General features: G+C 47.1%; 1 protein-coding gene across 1 annotated transcript in view; it reads left to right on the forward strand.

Moving 5' to 3' along the window:
- The window catches only part of LOC112112151 (dynein heavy chain 1, axonemal-like), a gene marked incomplete at both ends in the record, with an annotated part of 41,668 nt that overhangs the window by 18,606 nt on the left and 7,980 nt on the right, over nt 1–15,082 (forward strand). The window contains 12 exons of the mRNA XM_026646207.2: nt 56–175; nt 1,673–1,822; nt 2,170–2,330; nt 3,244–3,469; nt 3,571–3,766; nt 4,997–5,148; nt 6,893–7,089; nt 7,349–7,493; nt 10,228–10,386; nt 10,934–11,065; nt 13,739–13,909; nt 14,423–14,651. Coding sequence (XP_026501992.2) covers nt 56–175; nt 1,673–1,822; nt 2,170–2,330; nt 3,244–3,469; nt 3,571–3,766; nt 4,997–5,148; nt 6,893–7,089; nt 7,349–7,493; nt 10,228–10,386; nt 10,934–11,065; nt 13,739–13,909; nt 14,423–14,651 — 2,038 coding nt within the window. The remainder of the gene's footprint in view (nt 1–55; nt 176–1,672; nt 1,823–2,169; nt 2,331–3,243; nt 3,470–3,570; nt 3,767–4,996; nt 5,149–6,892; nt 7,090–7,348; nt 7,494–10,227; nt 10,387–10,933; nt 11,066–13,738; nt 13,910–14,422; nt 14,652–15,082) is intronic.

The following is a 15,082-nucleotide window of genomic DNA, read 5'->3' on the forward strand; positions in this document are numbered from 1 at the left end:
GTTGTAAGACACAGTTGCTGTTAGACATCTGATGTGCTTTTTCGGCTGTGATCAGATTGCCGGCTTGCCTAATGACACCCTGTCTGTGGAGAATGGAGTAATAACACAGTTTTCACAGCGCTGGACTCACTTCATAGACCCCCAGGGACAAGCCAACAAATGGATCAAGAACTTGGTAAGGGCTTCTACCTCACTTGACAAGTGGGTAGCCAAGTTTGCTGGGATCCTTCCATTGTTCTAGCCTCAGGATCAGAAGATTCCCAATGGTTCCTTCTATTTTTTTCCCTCCCTCTCTCTTCCTTTCCTTCCTTTCACAATAGACTCTGTGTGGAGCTGTGTATAGAGAGGCCTTAAATCCCTTGGGGTGGGATTTTTATAGGAAAGGGACAAGGAAAAAATCCAGCCCACCACTGCAAAGCCTCACCCACCCCAGAGTCAGGCAGAATAGATGGGCTTTGCAGTTTGCCTTAAAGGTCCACAGATTCAGGCTACTTTCACTAAGGTGGGAGAAGAGTCCAGAGCCCTCACTGAGCACTCCTGTTGTTTTATACCAAGGGGGCTCCAGCCTGAAACCGTTTCCTGACCATAACTGTGGCAGGATAGCTCAGGGAGGAGAGAGGAAGTCTCCCTTGCAGGCTTTGAGAGGCAGTGTGGCCTAGTGACTAATGTACTGGACTGGGATGCAGGAGACCTGGCCTGTTGGGTGTCTTTGGGCAACTCACTTTAACCGCTCTGTGCCTCAGTTTCCCCCATCTGTAAAGTGGAGATAATGATACTGCCTCTTGTGTAAAGTGCTTTAAGATCTACTGATGAAAAGTGTATAAGAGCTAGGTATTATTATTAGAACCAAAGCACTCACCATGTCTTGTGTTCGCCTGCCGGGACGCAGTTTGTTCTATATGATCTGCCTCCAGACTGCTGTACATGCAGAGTGTTTCCAGAGAGAGCCGCTGGTGCTTTAAAGTGGTGGAGTTGGGGGGAGGGGATTTAGCAACTTTCCTTACTGCTGCTGCTGCTCCTCTACTCCCTGGAGGGTTCTGTAGTCCCACCTGACTGCTCCTGCCTTGCAGGCTAGTCAGAGGCAGATCTTTGAGCCCTTAAGCACTGAAGGGCAAGGGATTCAACTAAAGTTGCAGCTATGAAAGTAGGAAGTCAGGAAATGCAAAACATACCCATATTACCTTGGCCACATTGCACTTAGTAGGCATTTGCTACAAGGTCCTGATAGGTAACACAGATGAAGCCTTTGTACTTCCTTTTTTTTTTTTTTTTTTTTTTTTTTGTATTTGCAATCTTAATGTTGCAGTAGCACAGTTATTTGTTTAGGCCTAGTCTACACATGGGGAGTGAGCTAAGTCGGTCTAAGTTACGCAACTTCAGCTACGAAAATAGCGAAGCTGAAGTCGAAGTACTTAGAGCTACTTACTGCGGTGTCTTCACTGCAGTAGGTCGACTGCTGTCGCTCCCCCATCTTCTCGCTCTGTGGAGAGTCGACGGGAGAGCACTCAGTGGTCGATTTATCGCATCTTCACTAGACATGATAAATCAACCCCCGGTGGATCGATCACTCTGCCGTAAGTGTAGACATGCCCTAAAGTGCATAAGCAGTTTGGCTCCCCTGCTTTGCCCATCCCTACACTCTAGACTCCCCTCTCACCATCTTGTCCTTCAGGAGAAGGAGAACGGTTTGGAGGTGGCTAAGCTGAGCGACCGGGACTTTCTGCGCAGCTTGGAGAACTCCATTCGCTTCGGAAAGCCGTTCCTGCTGGAGAACGTAGGGGAGGAACTGGATCCGGCTCTCGAGCCCGTCTTGCTGAAACAGGTTCTCCCCTGCTGTTTGTCTGACGAGATGAGCAGGAAGGATGGCTGGCCTGGAGCTGGGGTGGAGTGGGCTCTCCAGCACTGGCATGAAGAACGGCTTTGTCCTCCCTTAGTGAAGATGTGTCTAGTAAGGTTGAGATTTTGGATGCAAAGAATTTAGATGCTCAGTACAAATTAATGGAAATTGTGCCTCTAAATCTCCTAAATAGCTTTGAAAATCTTTATCTAGCCAGCCTGCAATGGAGCCAGATTAATAATGGGACTCTCTCTTTGGCAGGCTCTCAACACATCTATGTTTTTTAAATGTAGACATTCCGACCTGTGTTGTCCGTGTCCCTCTTTTTACAGACTTATAAACAGCAAGGCAGCACAGTATTGAAGCTGGGCGATACGGTTATTCCATACCATGAGGACTTCAAGATGTACATTACCACCAATCTGCCCAATCCCCACTACACGCCAGAGATCTCCACCAAGCTCACGCTGATTAACTTCACCCTCTCGCCCAGGTAACTGGTCACCCCTTTGTACCAGTAGCCACTGAACAGTTGCAAATATTGGCCACTCTCCTGCTCCTGAGCTATTGAAATCAAACTCAACATGGAGTGAGTAAGGATGGTCCTGTGCTTAGGGTGCGAGCCTGGAATTCTGAAGTTCTGGGTTCAATTTCCTGCCCTGCCACAGACTTCCTGACCTTGGGCAAGTGACTTAAGGGCAGGTCTACACTACAGGGCTAAGTTGACCTAAGTTACGCAACTCCAGCTACGTGAATAACATAGCTGGAGTCGACGTACCTTAGGTCAACCTATTGCAGTGTCTACACCATGCTGGGTTGATGGGATAAACTCTCCCGTCGATTTACCTTATGCTTCTCATCCAGTGGCATACCGGAGTCGACGGGAGAGCGATTGGTGATCGATTTAGTGGGTCTTCACTAAATCCTCTGTGGCTCATGAAGATAATAGCCTTTCTCTGCCACACTGGGGTTTTGTGTGGTACTCAGGGATTATAGTGATGGGGGCCATGTACGTACCATAGATAGTTGCACCATGTGGCTCCAGAGGAGATGGGACATTTAGTTCAGTGGTTCTCAACCACGTGTACACAGAGGTCTTCCAGGGAGTACATCAACTCATCTAGATATTGGCCTAGTTTTACAACAGGCTACATAAAAAGCACTAGCAAAGTCAGTACAAACTAAAATTTCATACAATGACTTGTTTGTACTGCTCTATATACTATACACTGAAATTATTTTATAATTATATGGTAACAAGGAGAACGTAGCAATTTTTCAGTAATAGCGTGCTGTGACACTTTTGTATTTTTGTCTGATTGTGTAAGCAAGTAGTTTTTAAGTAAGGTGAAACTTGGGGGTATGCTCTGACATCCCAGCAATAACATCCAAGAGTTTTGTTACAGTGGCTTGGAAGACCAGTTGCTGGGACAAGTGGTAGCTGAGGAGCGACCGGACTTAGAAGAGGCCAAGAACCAGCTGATCATTAGCAACGCCAAGATGCGACAAGAGCTGAAGGAGATAGAGGATCAGATCCTCTACCGGCTAAGCTCCTCCGAGGGAAATCCTGTCGATGACTTGGAGCTCATCAAAGTGCTGGAGGCATCCAAGCTAAAAGCAGGGGAAATCCAGGTAAGTGACTGATTCACAGGCACAGACACCCAGCCCTGGTCAGTTTAATCCTTTACAGAAACATGAAATGTGCAGCTGTGATCCTCTGAATGGTCCCACAGGCCAAAGTGAAGATAGCCGAGCAGACAGAAAAAGACATCGACATCACTCGTCTGGAGTACGTGCCTGTAGCTGTCCGCACTCAGATCCTTTACTTCTGCGTCTCTGACCTGTCCAACGTTGACCCCATGTATCAGTATTCGCTCGAGTGGTTCCTTAACATCTTCTTGTCCGGAATCACAAACTCCGAGAGAGCAGGTACCTCTGAAGGGTTAGGGTGCTTGCTGTGAAAATGTGATCATTGCACTACTTTGCTCAACACCTGGGGGCAAATTCAGCCCTAGTGTAAGTGTGAGACTTAGATCTGGCATAGGCAGGTTTAGTGGAGTTGCTGCAACTCCACTAAACCTGCTTATGCAGGATCTAAGTCTGGCCCTAGTTGTTTACTGCCAGAGCTGCTTGAATGTGGTCTCATTGCCGTCAAGCTTGAAAGTTACTTCTTTTTTGAGACACACACAGCTGTAATTCAAGATGAGACATGGAGGCATCCTACATCAGCTAGCTTGGCATTGCCAGCATGAGAGAATTTTCTCTGGCTGGGAGCATCTTTCTCCTCCAATGGTTCTCTTCTGAAGGGCCAAATTATTACCTGGTACAAAACAGGGGTAAAGAGCTTGTCCTTACCAGTGAGTGTCTCTGCTCCTTCATTTGGGAATTGCTTTTTTGTTGCAGTAAACTTTATTAAGCCCTTCGAGTGCCTCTCAGAGCCTAAGCATCTACCAGTTCTCTCATTCCAATGTCCATCAACATGAAGTCATCAGCATGACTTTCTGAGGAGCGAGACAAAGCTCAGAGAAGCTCTGATCCACTCTCTGACAGCATTTTTCCCTGCCTCTGGGCCACCAGGCCAGTCCCATGCAAAGATGTTTAATTTCTGGTCAGACTGCTGCTGTTAATTAGAAATACTGAATTTCATGGATCAGGGCATTTAAAATACTGGCAGCACACAGTAACCTTGAAACTGATGCAAGGGTAAATTCATCTCCCTCAGCCACTGCCACTTTGCTGACATCCCAGGAAGAGCACAGATATCCTGGCCAGATGCATGTGCCAAGATGTAAACAGGGGGCGTAGTTCATTAACATACCACAGCAATATTCTATGCACCTGCAATTAACAGTAATATCGTAAGTGTATTTATAATGGGCCACATCTGGAGGTTCTTATCAGTGTTTGCCTGAGTCAGTGCCCTCAGGTTTGGATACCCCACTGTTCCTTGTGAAGGAGCAAACTTTCCTGAGCCAGATCTGAAGGAAGCTGAGATTGACAGCAGGAAGGGGCTAAGAGGGATGTGAGCTCCCTGCATAGTTTACATTCATACACTGAAACATACCCAGAGCCCGGCTGGCAAAGGGCCGTGTCAGTACCAAGTGTGGGTCCTTTCTTCTCCACTCTCAGCATTGCTGTTCTGTGCCTGGTTCTTTTCAGACACCCTGAAGAAGCGGATAGTGAACATAAACAATTACCTCACCTTCAGTCTCTACAGCAATGTGTGCCGCAGTCTCTTTGAGAAGCACAAGCTCATGTTTGCCTTTCTGCTGTGTGTCCGGATCATGATGAATGAAGGGAAAATCAACATGGTGAGTAAACAACAAACTCCTTCGTCTGTTTAAATGAGAGGATATCCTGGGACAGCCAAAGTCCAGACTGCTCCTACTCTTGAAACTGGGAGCCAGCGTACTTTGTCTGTACAGATGGTTCTCCACCAGGGTCTGATGATTTGGATTATCTGTCCAAGTTTCTATTCATAAGGGAAGAGTTACTCATCCTGGTCATCTGTTAGGTTGATGTTCTGAATCTTACAAATGTTCATACATCAAAACAGGAGTTCAATCTCCAGGGGTCTCTTCTAGGTAATTTAGTCTACAACACACACCTTTCTCCAGTATTTGGCTGTGACAAAAATGAAGGGAATTCAGGGTGATCGATTCTGGCTCATCATGGATGATCTGCTATCTGTCCCATTAAAACAGCTTTTCAGTGCTTCACAAGAGGATTGGCAGATGGTAGAGTGTCTTACCACGCTTAAATAACCAGGGTTATGCAAGGGTTGGGCTTTCATACAGAGTTTTGCTTCCAGGAAGATCAAGATGAATCTGGCTAAAGAGAAGGGATTTTACAGAAAATGGGCTAACCAAAATAAGACTAAGTATCAGATGGGTAGCCGTTTTAGTCTGTATCCACAAAAACAACGAGGAGTCCGGTGACACCTTAAAGACTAACAGATTTATTTGGGTGAAAGCTTATGCCCAAATAAATCTGTTAGTCTTTAAGGTGCCACCGGACTCCTCAAAATAGGACTTGCGGTTTTCTTTCCAGGTTAGATGTCAGTGTCCTTCCTTTTCTTGCCTTGTTAATTAGCTTTCTGCTTTATGCGTTGCTGCTGAGTGAACTTTACAGTGGACCCCCTTGTGCCACAATCAGATCCCAAACCACCTCATCTGCTCATAAAACAGGACTCTGTAGCAGGGAATTAACCACCCATTTGCCGATCCTGTTGTAGGGTCTCTAGGGAATGTAGTAGACTTTCTCAAATCCTAGAGAGATGAGGATTGAGGTGCATTGGCAGAGCACTGTGGAGGAAATCTAATGATCTGATCCTGTGACTGTATAATCAGATCTGTCACTTACCACATGCATCTGTTAGATTGGAACAGTAAGGCAGGGAAACACAGCATTAAGTTACTGTAAGACTTTGTTTCTTTAACATAGTGTTAGTGCTGTGGGGTGTTGCTATTGCTGCTGGTTTTGGGGGCTCCTGTGTACTTGGCAGCAGCAAAGAGTGCAGCTTGCTGATTCAGCGGACCTCGATGTGATTTTTCTTTATGAATACCAGGCTTGGTTCGGTGGCAAAGGCGATCAGCCAGGTTTATTGTCAGCAAAGCACGGTATTTGCGCCCTGTGCTGCAGGTCACAGGGACACTAACACATGTATGCCTGTCACAAGGTAAAGACTCAGTCAGCATAACAGGATGCTGTCCCCTACGCTGATACAAAGATGCCCCTCCTGTGACTTCTCCTTTTATACATTGATATGAACAAGTTACATATTACTTTCCATGTGTCATTACTATCCTGTATCTTGTACCTGCTCATTCGAACAAAATGTCCTCTCAGGCCAGGATTGTGCTTACTTGGTTAGCTAATATGTGGTGTGTTGCTATTCTGCCAAGGGCAGGCCTACTTTGGTTCACCTCCTTTGGTTCATACTGTTCTTCATGCCCCAGCAAGGCCACACGCAGTAGTGACTGTGTCCCACAGTATGATGCTGAGATCTTCAAGGCCGAACAGGCTGGCTGTAAATGTGTGCTGTGTGGTCCACAGGACGAATGGCGTTACCTCCTGTCTGGAGGTGCCATTAAAACGATGAGAGAGAACCCAGCTCCTGAGTGGCTGTATGAGAGAGCGTGGGGTGACATCTTGGCCTTAACCAACCTGAAGAATTTCTCCAGCTTTGCGGATGATTTTATTGACAATATCCAGGAGTTCCGTGCAATTTTTGACAGTGCTGAGCCGCACAGGTGAGTCCTTCATCCCTTAACTGTGGATCTGAATTCTGTCTCTGCGTGGTGGGCAGTACAGACCCTTCTCCCACAATAATACAGCCATATTGCCTGGAAAAAGAATCACTAAAATCCAGGCACTGACCACACATGATCTCAAAAAATCCTGGTGCATATTCACGTGGTTTTAGGAGACTTGTTTTCCTTGGGCTGATGTATTTGGCATCTGTCCCATCCCCAGAGAGTAACCCAAAGTCAGCATGTGATTCTCTTGCAGAGAGCCCATGCCAGGGAAGTGGGACAGCACGTTGGACTCCTTCCAGAAGCTGCTGCCCCTACGCTGCCTGCGAGGGGATAAGGTCACCAACGCCATGCAGGATTTTGTGGCCATGAATCTGGACCAGCGCTTTATCGAACCACAGGTAACTGGCCAAGATAATGCCATGGCAGAAGGCATTTCCATTGAGAATGGATGGGAATGATGCAAACCGACTGCGCGCTGCCCTTGATCACCCCAGCCAGGCTAGCGGCAGATGCTGATTTAGCTTTAAATGGATGCTTTACAACATCTCTTGTTTAAATAATGCCTAGCTCTTACACAGCACTTTTCATCAATAGATCTCAAAACCCTTTGTAACGCAGGTCAGTGTCATTATCTCCATTTTGCAGATGGGCAAACTGAGGCATTGAGTAGTGAGGTGACTTGGCCAAGGTCGACAGGCCAGTGGCAGAGCCACGCATAGAATCCAGCCCTCCTGAGTCCCAGTCCAGTGCTCTATTCACCAGCCACACTGTCTGTACTCACTGAGTATTGGGTGGTGATGGATCCACCCACTGCCCTTTAACCTCAGAATTACTCTTAATCTGGAACTAACAACCATACACTGAAAACTACCCAGTACAGGGGTGGGCAAACTTTTTGGCCCGAGGGCCACATCGGAGAATAGAAATTGTATGGAGGGCCATGAATGCTCACAAAATTGGGGTTCGGGTGCGGGACGGGGTTTGGGCTCTGGGGTGGGGCTGGGGATGAGAGGTTTGGGGTGTAGGAGGGTGCTCCGGGCTGGGATTGAGGGGTTTAGAGAGCGGGAGGGGGATCAGGGCTGGGGCAGAGGGTTTTGGCATGGGGAGAGGCTCAGGGGTGTGGCCCCAGACCCAGCACCCTGGCCAAACCGCGTGGTGCGGGCCTGACCCAGCACCCCGGCCAGAGTGGGGCCGAGCCACGTGGTGCGGCCCCCGACCCAGCGCCCCGGCTGGAGTGGGGCCGAGCCACTTGGTGCAGCCCCGATCCTGCGCACTGGGGGCTGGCTTAAAATGGCTCGCGGGCTGGATCCTGCGGGCCATAGTTTGCCCACCCTTGACCCAGTAGGATCAAAGGCAGAGAGGAGGCATGGCTGGAGGTTACAGCGGAGGTTAGGAAGGCAGAAGGCCTAGATTCTGTTCTCCACTTTGCTCTGAGAACTTGAGCACATCACGGGAACGATGTGTGCCTCAGTTTCCCCATCTGGAAAAGGTAGGTACTTGCCAGCCTTTTGAAAGCCGTGTGAGAGAGGTGGGTGAAAGATGCCATAGAAATGCAAAGCAGCATCGTCATCGTCAACATTGTGCAGAGCAGAGTTTTCCAATGCAGCATCCGTAATAGATCACTTGGGAGAGCAAAGCAGCATTTAGGCATGTACAGTCTTGTCTACACTAGAAAGCTGTAGTGCTTTAACTACACCAGGATAATGACCCCACTAGTGTGGTTGCATTTATACCATTATGAAGTTGCTTTATACTATAGCTGTTCTCATATAGGAAGGGAAATAACCTATACAGCTACAAGGCTTCTTCATACCAATATAGCTGCATCCATACTATGGGTCGTGCTGATCTAACTTAAGGTACGTCTACCATTATGGCTGTGCGTAGAGTAGAGACACTGCGTGCCCAGCTAACACAGGTATAGATAGCAGTCTAGGCGGTGAGGCCCAGCTTAGGCGAGTAGAGGAGAGTAAGTGCCCTACACGCCTGAACTATTAGGGTCTGTACTCTATATAGCAGGGGTCAGCAACCTTTCAGAAGTGGGGTGCCGAGTCTTCATGTATTCACTCTGATTTAAGGGTAGTACCTGTACACTAGCGGCTGCCAGAAGTGTAGACATAGCCTAGGTCTGTAAACAATCATACCCCTAACTGCCCTAGTTATACCAGGACACCTTTCCAATGTACAGCAGGTCTTAGTAACTGGTTTATGCACCTGATGCCAGTCAGCAACCAAAGCTGGGATTTTAACATCTTATGAGAAGTATCCCCATATTTACAAATTGGGCCCCCAGTGTCAAAGCCCTGGCAGAGCCAGGGGTAGCAGACTAAGAAGCAGTTGTTACATATCGTCTGCTTGCTAGTTTTAACATCGAGCAGTTCAAACCACCCTTTCGAGAGCATTCTGTAAAGAGAATGCAGGAATTCCCATTTGTCAGCCAATGGCTTCCGTCTGATTAGGGTAAAAGAGACGTGTCTGGGCAGAAGTGTGTGGGTAGCTGTCTGCCTGCCAAATGCACCATTTTAAACCAGTTACACATCGGGCCACAATCTTCAAATATGGCTGCCCAGAGTTAGGCACCTAAATCCATATAAAAGGGGCTGGATTTTCAGAGGGGCTTCAGTGGTGGTACCAAGCAGCGATTCACTGGAGGCAACAGGAGGAGGAGATCAAGGGCTCCTGGAGCATATGGTGGTGGAAGACATTGCCCACAGGGTGAGTGAGAGTGACTGATGCAGGGAAAGGAGGAAGGAGTTAGAGTGGATAACTAAGGAATGGAAGGGGACCAACGCTCTGATCCAAAACCCACCACAATCAATGGAGAGACTCCCTTTGGCTTCCTTGAGCTTTGGATCAGGCCCCCAGGGATACAGTGGCAAATAAGTTAAAAAAGGAGGAAACGAAGGCCTCTGCACTCGGCCTCCTGAAGCATTATCTGGGTCAAAGACCTGTCTCTAGAACAGATTATTTCCACTCATCAGGCTAACTGTGATTCCTGAGGACAGACATGACAGTGAACGTAGGGGCAGAGGCAGGCCGTTGGACCTGAGAGAATGCCTTCTCCCTTTGCTTGCCCTCCCCAGCGCAGGTCATCAGATATTACTCTGAGCGAGAAGCCTTCCTGTCTTTCAGACTTCAGACCTCACTGCAGTGTTCAAAGAGTCCACCTCTACTACGCCTTTGATATTCGTGCTCTCACCTGGGACAGACCCAGCTGCTGATCTCTACAAATTTGCTGAAGAAACGAAGTTCTCCAAGAAGCTGTCGGCTATTTCCCTGGGCCAGGGTCAGGTAATTCACTGGTTCCACTTCATTCATTCTGAGCAATATAGTCATCTCAGTACACAAGGGTTTACTCTAGGAAAACCAAATCCTAGCCCACCATTCTGAAAACGCCCCCTTTGGTCCCAGCCGGTCGCAGAGGTTCTTAGTGGCTTGAGGGATTCATTCAGCGCAACATCCACTCACATTTCTTCAATGGCTTAGAAATGCCTCTAGTTGGACGTTTGTAGTTTCTCTCTCCGATTCTCTTTTGGAGCAGATTTTTTTTTAAAAAAACCCTTCATTATAAAAGCACGTGGAAAGCAAAACTAACTTCAGGCATAGACTTAACTGTGGCCTATGTCCCTCTTATATTGTTAAGATGCTTTTCTGAGACACTGGTTTGGTTGGAATTTTGCCATTTGGTTATGTGGGCATCAGACCAACAGTTGAGTGGAAAAGTAGCTTAAATGGTTTGAATGTCTTTGAGCACTGATGTCACATGCAGTCATTCTAACAAACCATATAGCATACAGTAGGTATGGTAAAGTTGGGGAATTTTGGTTTTCTTCCTTAGGGTCCCCGAGCCGAGGCTATGATGCGAAGTGCTATGGAACGTGGGAAGTGGGTCTTCTTCCAGAACTGCCACTTAGCCCCAAGCTGGATGCCTTCGCTGGAGAGACTCATAGAGAGCATCAATCCTGACAAGGTTACACAAACACACACATGGATGTTCTCCTTGAATTTCAGCCTGGTGTTTTATTCCACAGCTTTACCCAGCTTCCTCTGGACCAGGAAGGAGACTATCTTATCCTGTGATCTTTTTTCCTACACCCATTCAGTGTGGGCAGGGTTAGTTGCCTATTTGGTAGGATGTGCTCACCAGTCCCATGATGCACTGCTGCCCTGTGCACACCTCCTCCTCCAGCCCAATGTTAACAATTCTTAACACTTACCTTTTCATATATCAACTCAGGGACATCACTTCGATGGCACGATAATTGCTCCTCCTCCGCCAGTCCAGTTAAGTACCCTCCCTCCATTATCACCTTCCCAGTTCCACCCGCTGTTTCCATCCCACTGATGGAACATTGCACTGGTGTCCTGGTCACTCATTTGCCTTGTGGTTGAAGCCATCACCCCTTTACTGTCATAATCACTGGCTGACGTTTCCAGCCTGGAGTTGAAGCTTCTATCTTACACCAACCCTCTTAAGGAAATTACAGATATTACTGATCTGATGGAGGAATGATGGCCAGGACTTGTCACTCTAGATCTGTCTTCTCTCTTCAGAGAGCCTCTCCAATGACAAAGAGCTGCCTGGGTTGGCTAGAGAGTGGGTAGTAGCTTACAACACTACAAGGAGCACAATAGCAGGAGGCCCATGTCCAGTGGAAAAGCCTCCAGTGGATCTGTTTAGTCTACAAGCCTGGACCCATTTGGGGCACTAAGGGGAAACCCAGCAGCTAGAAAAATTTAATTGTTACCACATGTTAGGCACATATCCTGTTGTCATCACCAAGGGGACTGTAGGTGCTGGAAGCAGTTTTTCTATATCACGTAATGTTTAAATGTTATCGGGCATCCAATATGAAAAGAATCATAAAATCACAGAAAGGACCATAACTCATAGAAACATAGCTTAATTTTGAGCAAAATGAGCAGGAAGCTTAATTGATAATGCAACTATGTATTCAAAATAATACAGTTTGGGAAAGTTTGGGAAATATTTAGCCCCAATGATTTTATGCATTTTCCCGTACTTTTGTGCCATTGGTTATGACAATATGAGCTTGTTTCCACCATGTAATGCATCAAAATATTTGCCATTGTTGTAGAGTGGACTGATTTGAGAAAAAAATTTCTGTCTGCGATTTTTAGGAAGCTATGCAGATAAGAAGACACCTACCTCCTAATATAAAACATATTTTTGCTCAACCGGAGACCAGTCTAAAGCACACATGGTACAACTGTAATTATCTACTTATTGAATGCAGCAATACATGTAAACTACTTATATAACGGAAATGACTCCTAGTAGAAGGACTGTAGAATGTCTTGTAAAAATATAGCATCTGAATAACAAAATATAACCATACATTCTTATATAACCCTACATCTAACTATGAGCTACTGAATGTCTAATGCAACACCCCCTCGAGTTATATTTACTCACAAAAGTAGCCACAGTAATCGGCAGATAGTTGAAACATTTCTACTCCCCCACAGAATCTGTATCCAATGCATTCAATACTCTGTTGCTACTCTCATCACTTACAGTTGCATACATCGGAGCACACCAAGTCTTCCTGCGGCATTTGCAGCTCCTTGTTGCACGGGTACTCTCAAAGCCACGTTGCACAAAGACGAGGATGACTTCTGGAGCAGGTGGTGGCACCGTCATTTTAGGAACAAGATGTCCTGTGCTATCTAGCCCCAATCCAATGTATGTGTGACTGATAAATTGCATGTTCCAGGAGCTGCCTGACAGAGGCCATTGTTGGTGGCAGTTTCTCATTTGTTTTGTTCTTCTGAGCAAACAGCTCGCACCCACCTTATCCAGAGATGCTTGCTTCTTACCACAGTCTAGTACAGATACCAGTGAGCCATAGGCTGCTCACTGAAAAAGCTGCATTTGGGTTGGACTGCAGTTACCTACCTTCGAATCTTGCTAGTGATACTGAGCAGGGACTACTTCATTCACCCACTGCTTGGTTCTTCATTAACTCTCTAGTTAGGTCAGGTCTGTCCATGTCATGAATTCAAAGTAGTAGTCCTAATTTGTGAAGCCATCAACAGGCAGAGATGTAGCTACCTCATAGACTGTCGTATTATCTTTGATGACTGACTGTGTCTGAGTGTTTCTGCTCTTTGCCCTCAAACTGCTCACGCGTGATACAGAAAAACTGCTCCATTTCCAGCAGCTACATCCACCCTGGCGATGACCACCAGAGATGTGCCCACCATGTGACAGCAATAGAATTTTTCTAGCTGATGGATTACCCTAATTTATTAATAAAAACCCATTTTAAAATCTGGCAGGCAGCTTATTGCATTGTATTAGAACTTTGGGCGATAACAATGTGCCACACATCTTGGTATCTAACTGGGATAGGTCTGCTCGTCAACAGAAAAGCCTTTCATGCGGCTGGGTAGTTGAGCAGGGCATCTCTGCTGAAAGAGTTTTCAGTGGTTCTGAGCACAGGGGATCTCAGGAGAAATGGATCCCTCTGGAGAGGTTTGTTCCATCTGAGTTGGAAAGAGCGTTGCCTGGTAGTGAGGGAGGAGGACCTCCAGTTAAGAAGGCTTCCACTAAACTTCCTTAGTAAACAGGTATCTTAAACTTAACCTCAGCACACTTACAATCCCTTTAATTGTCTAGGTGCACCGTGACTTTCGCCTTTGGCTCACCAGTTTACCCAGTAACCAGTTCCCAGTGTCCATCCTCCAGAATGGCTCCAAGATGACCATTGAGCCCCCCCGAGGGGTCAAGGCCAATCTGCTGAAGTCCTATATTAGCCTGAGTGATGACTTCCTGAACTCCTGCTCCAAGGTAAGAACCACGTCCTTTCCCCCAGCTCTCTGCCTGGACCACTTGGCTAGATTCATTCTTCCTGCTGCCATTGGATCACTGAGGAGCACACTGGTTTTGTAGGGCCTTATGGGCTGAGTGTCCCTCTCCTGGCATGGCACCTCAGCAATATGGGTTCCGTCACATATTTCAAACAGCAGGAACTCTGGGGCCTTTTGGAAATATTGTGGCCTACCTTTTCAAACTGAGATGTCTACAATTCACCCTCATATCCATATTTAGAATCATAACTTTAGACACTCACGTTTGAAAATGTTGGACCATGACTTTCCCAAATGGCATAGCCAGAGCCAATATTCCATACCTTTGGGCTGGGCTCCTTGTCAGCCTTCTGAAATCAGCAGGTTGGGCACTTTAGCTTTCCAGCTTTCCGCCTGCTGATGTGCCTAAGAGCATACATATCTCATCCAAAAAGAGAGAGCCAACCACTGGTCAAATAACACTTGCTCCTCTTATTGTCCCCATGTCCTGTAGATCTCCGAGTTTAAGGCCTTGCTGCTGTCACTTTGCCTGTTCCATGGTAATGCCCTGGAGCGGCGGAAGTTTGGGCCACTGGGGTTCAATATCCCATACGAGTTCACGGATGGAGACCTCCGCATTTGCATCAGCCAGCTAAAGATGTTCTTGGATGAATATGCAGACATCCCGTACAAGGTGGGAATGGAGAGCTGGTCTGCCTTACCTCTGAATGGGCGCTGGAGAGGTTGCTGGTGCATAAGGAGGCTGCATGTACTCTGTTGTGAGTGTGGGAACTCTACACAGCTGGGAAAGTACATGGAAGCAGTATAGTGTGTGATAACGAGGGGGGCATCATTGAAGGTGTCTGGAGACAACCTAGGAGACGTTGGTTAGAGAACTAGGATTTCAGAAGCTCGATCTGCCTGTGTATTCAATTTCAGCCCCTCTGACTGTTGTGGAAAGTTGCATGGAATTGTTTGCAGTCTCACACAAATCCAGCAGCAGCAAAATATACAAGCCCTGATTTGCCCTGCGGAACCTGCGTGGAATGTCATAACTCCCATTGCATGGGCCAGCTCCATTCTTTGCCATCCCTGGGCTTCTGGTGGGCCCCTATGTTCGCCATGGAGACCAGAGGACTGGAGTGCCCCCTGAAATGATTGCCCTACCACCCAC

This window comes from Terrapene carolina, unplaced genomic scaffold, assembly GCF_002925995.2.
Source record: "Terrapene carolina triunguis isolate 2854851 unplaced genomic scaffold, T_m_triunguis-2.0 Scaffold34413, whole genome shotgun sequence".
NCBI classification, from domain to species: domain Eukaryota; kingdom Metazoa; phylum Chordata; order Testudines; family Emydidae; genus Terrapene; species Terrapene triunguis.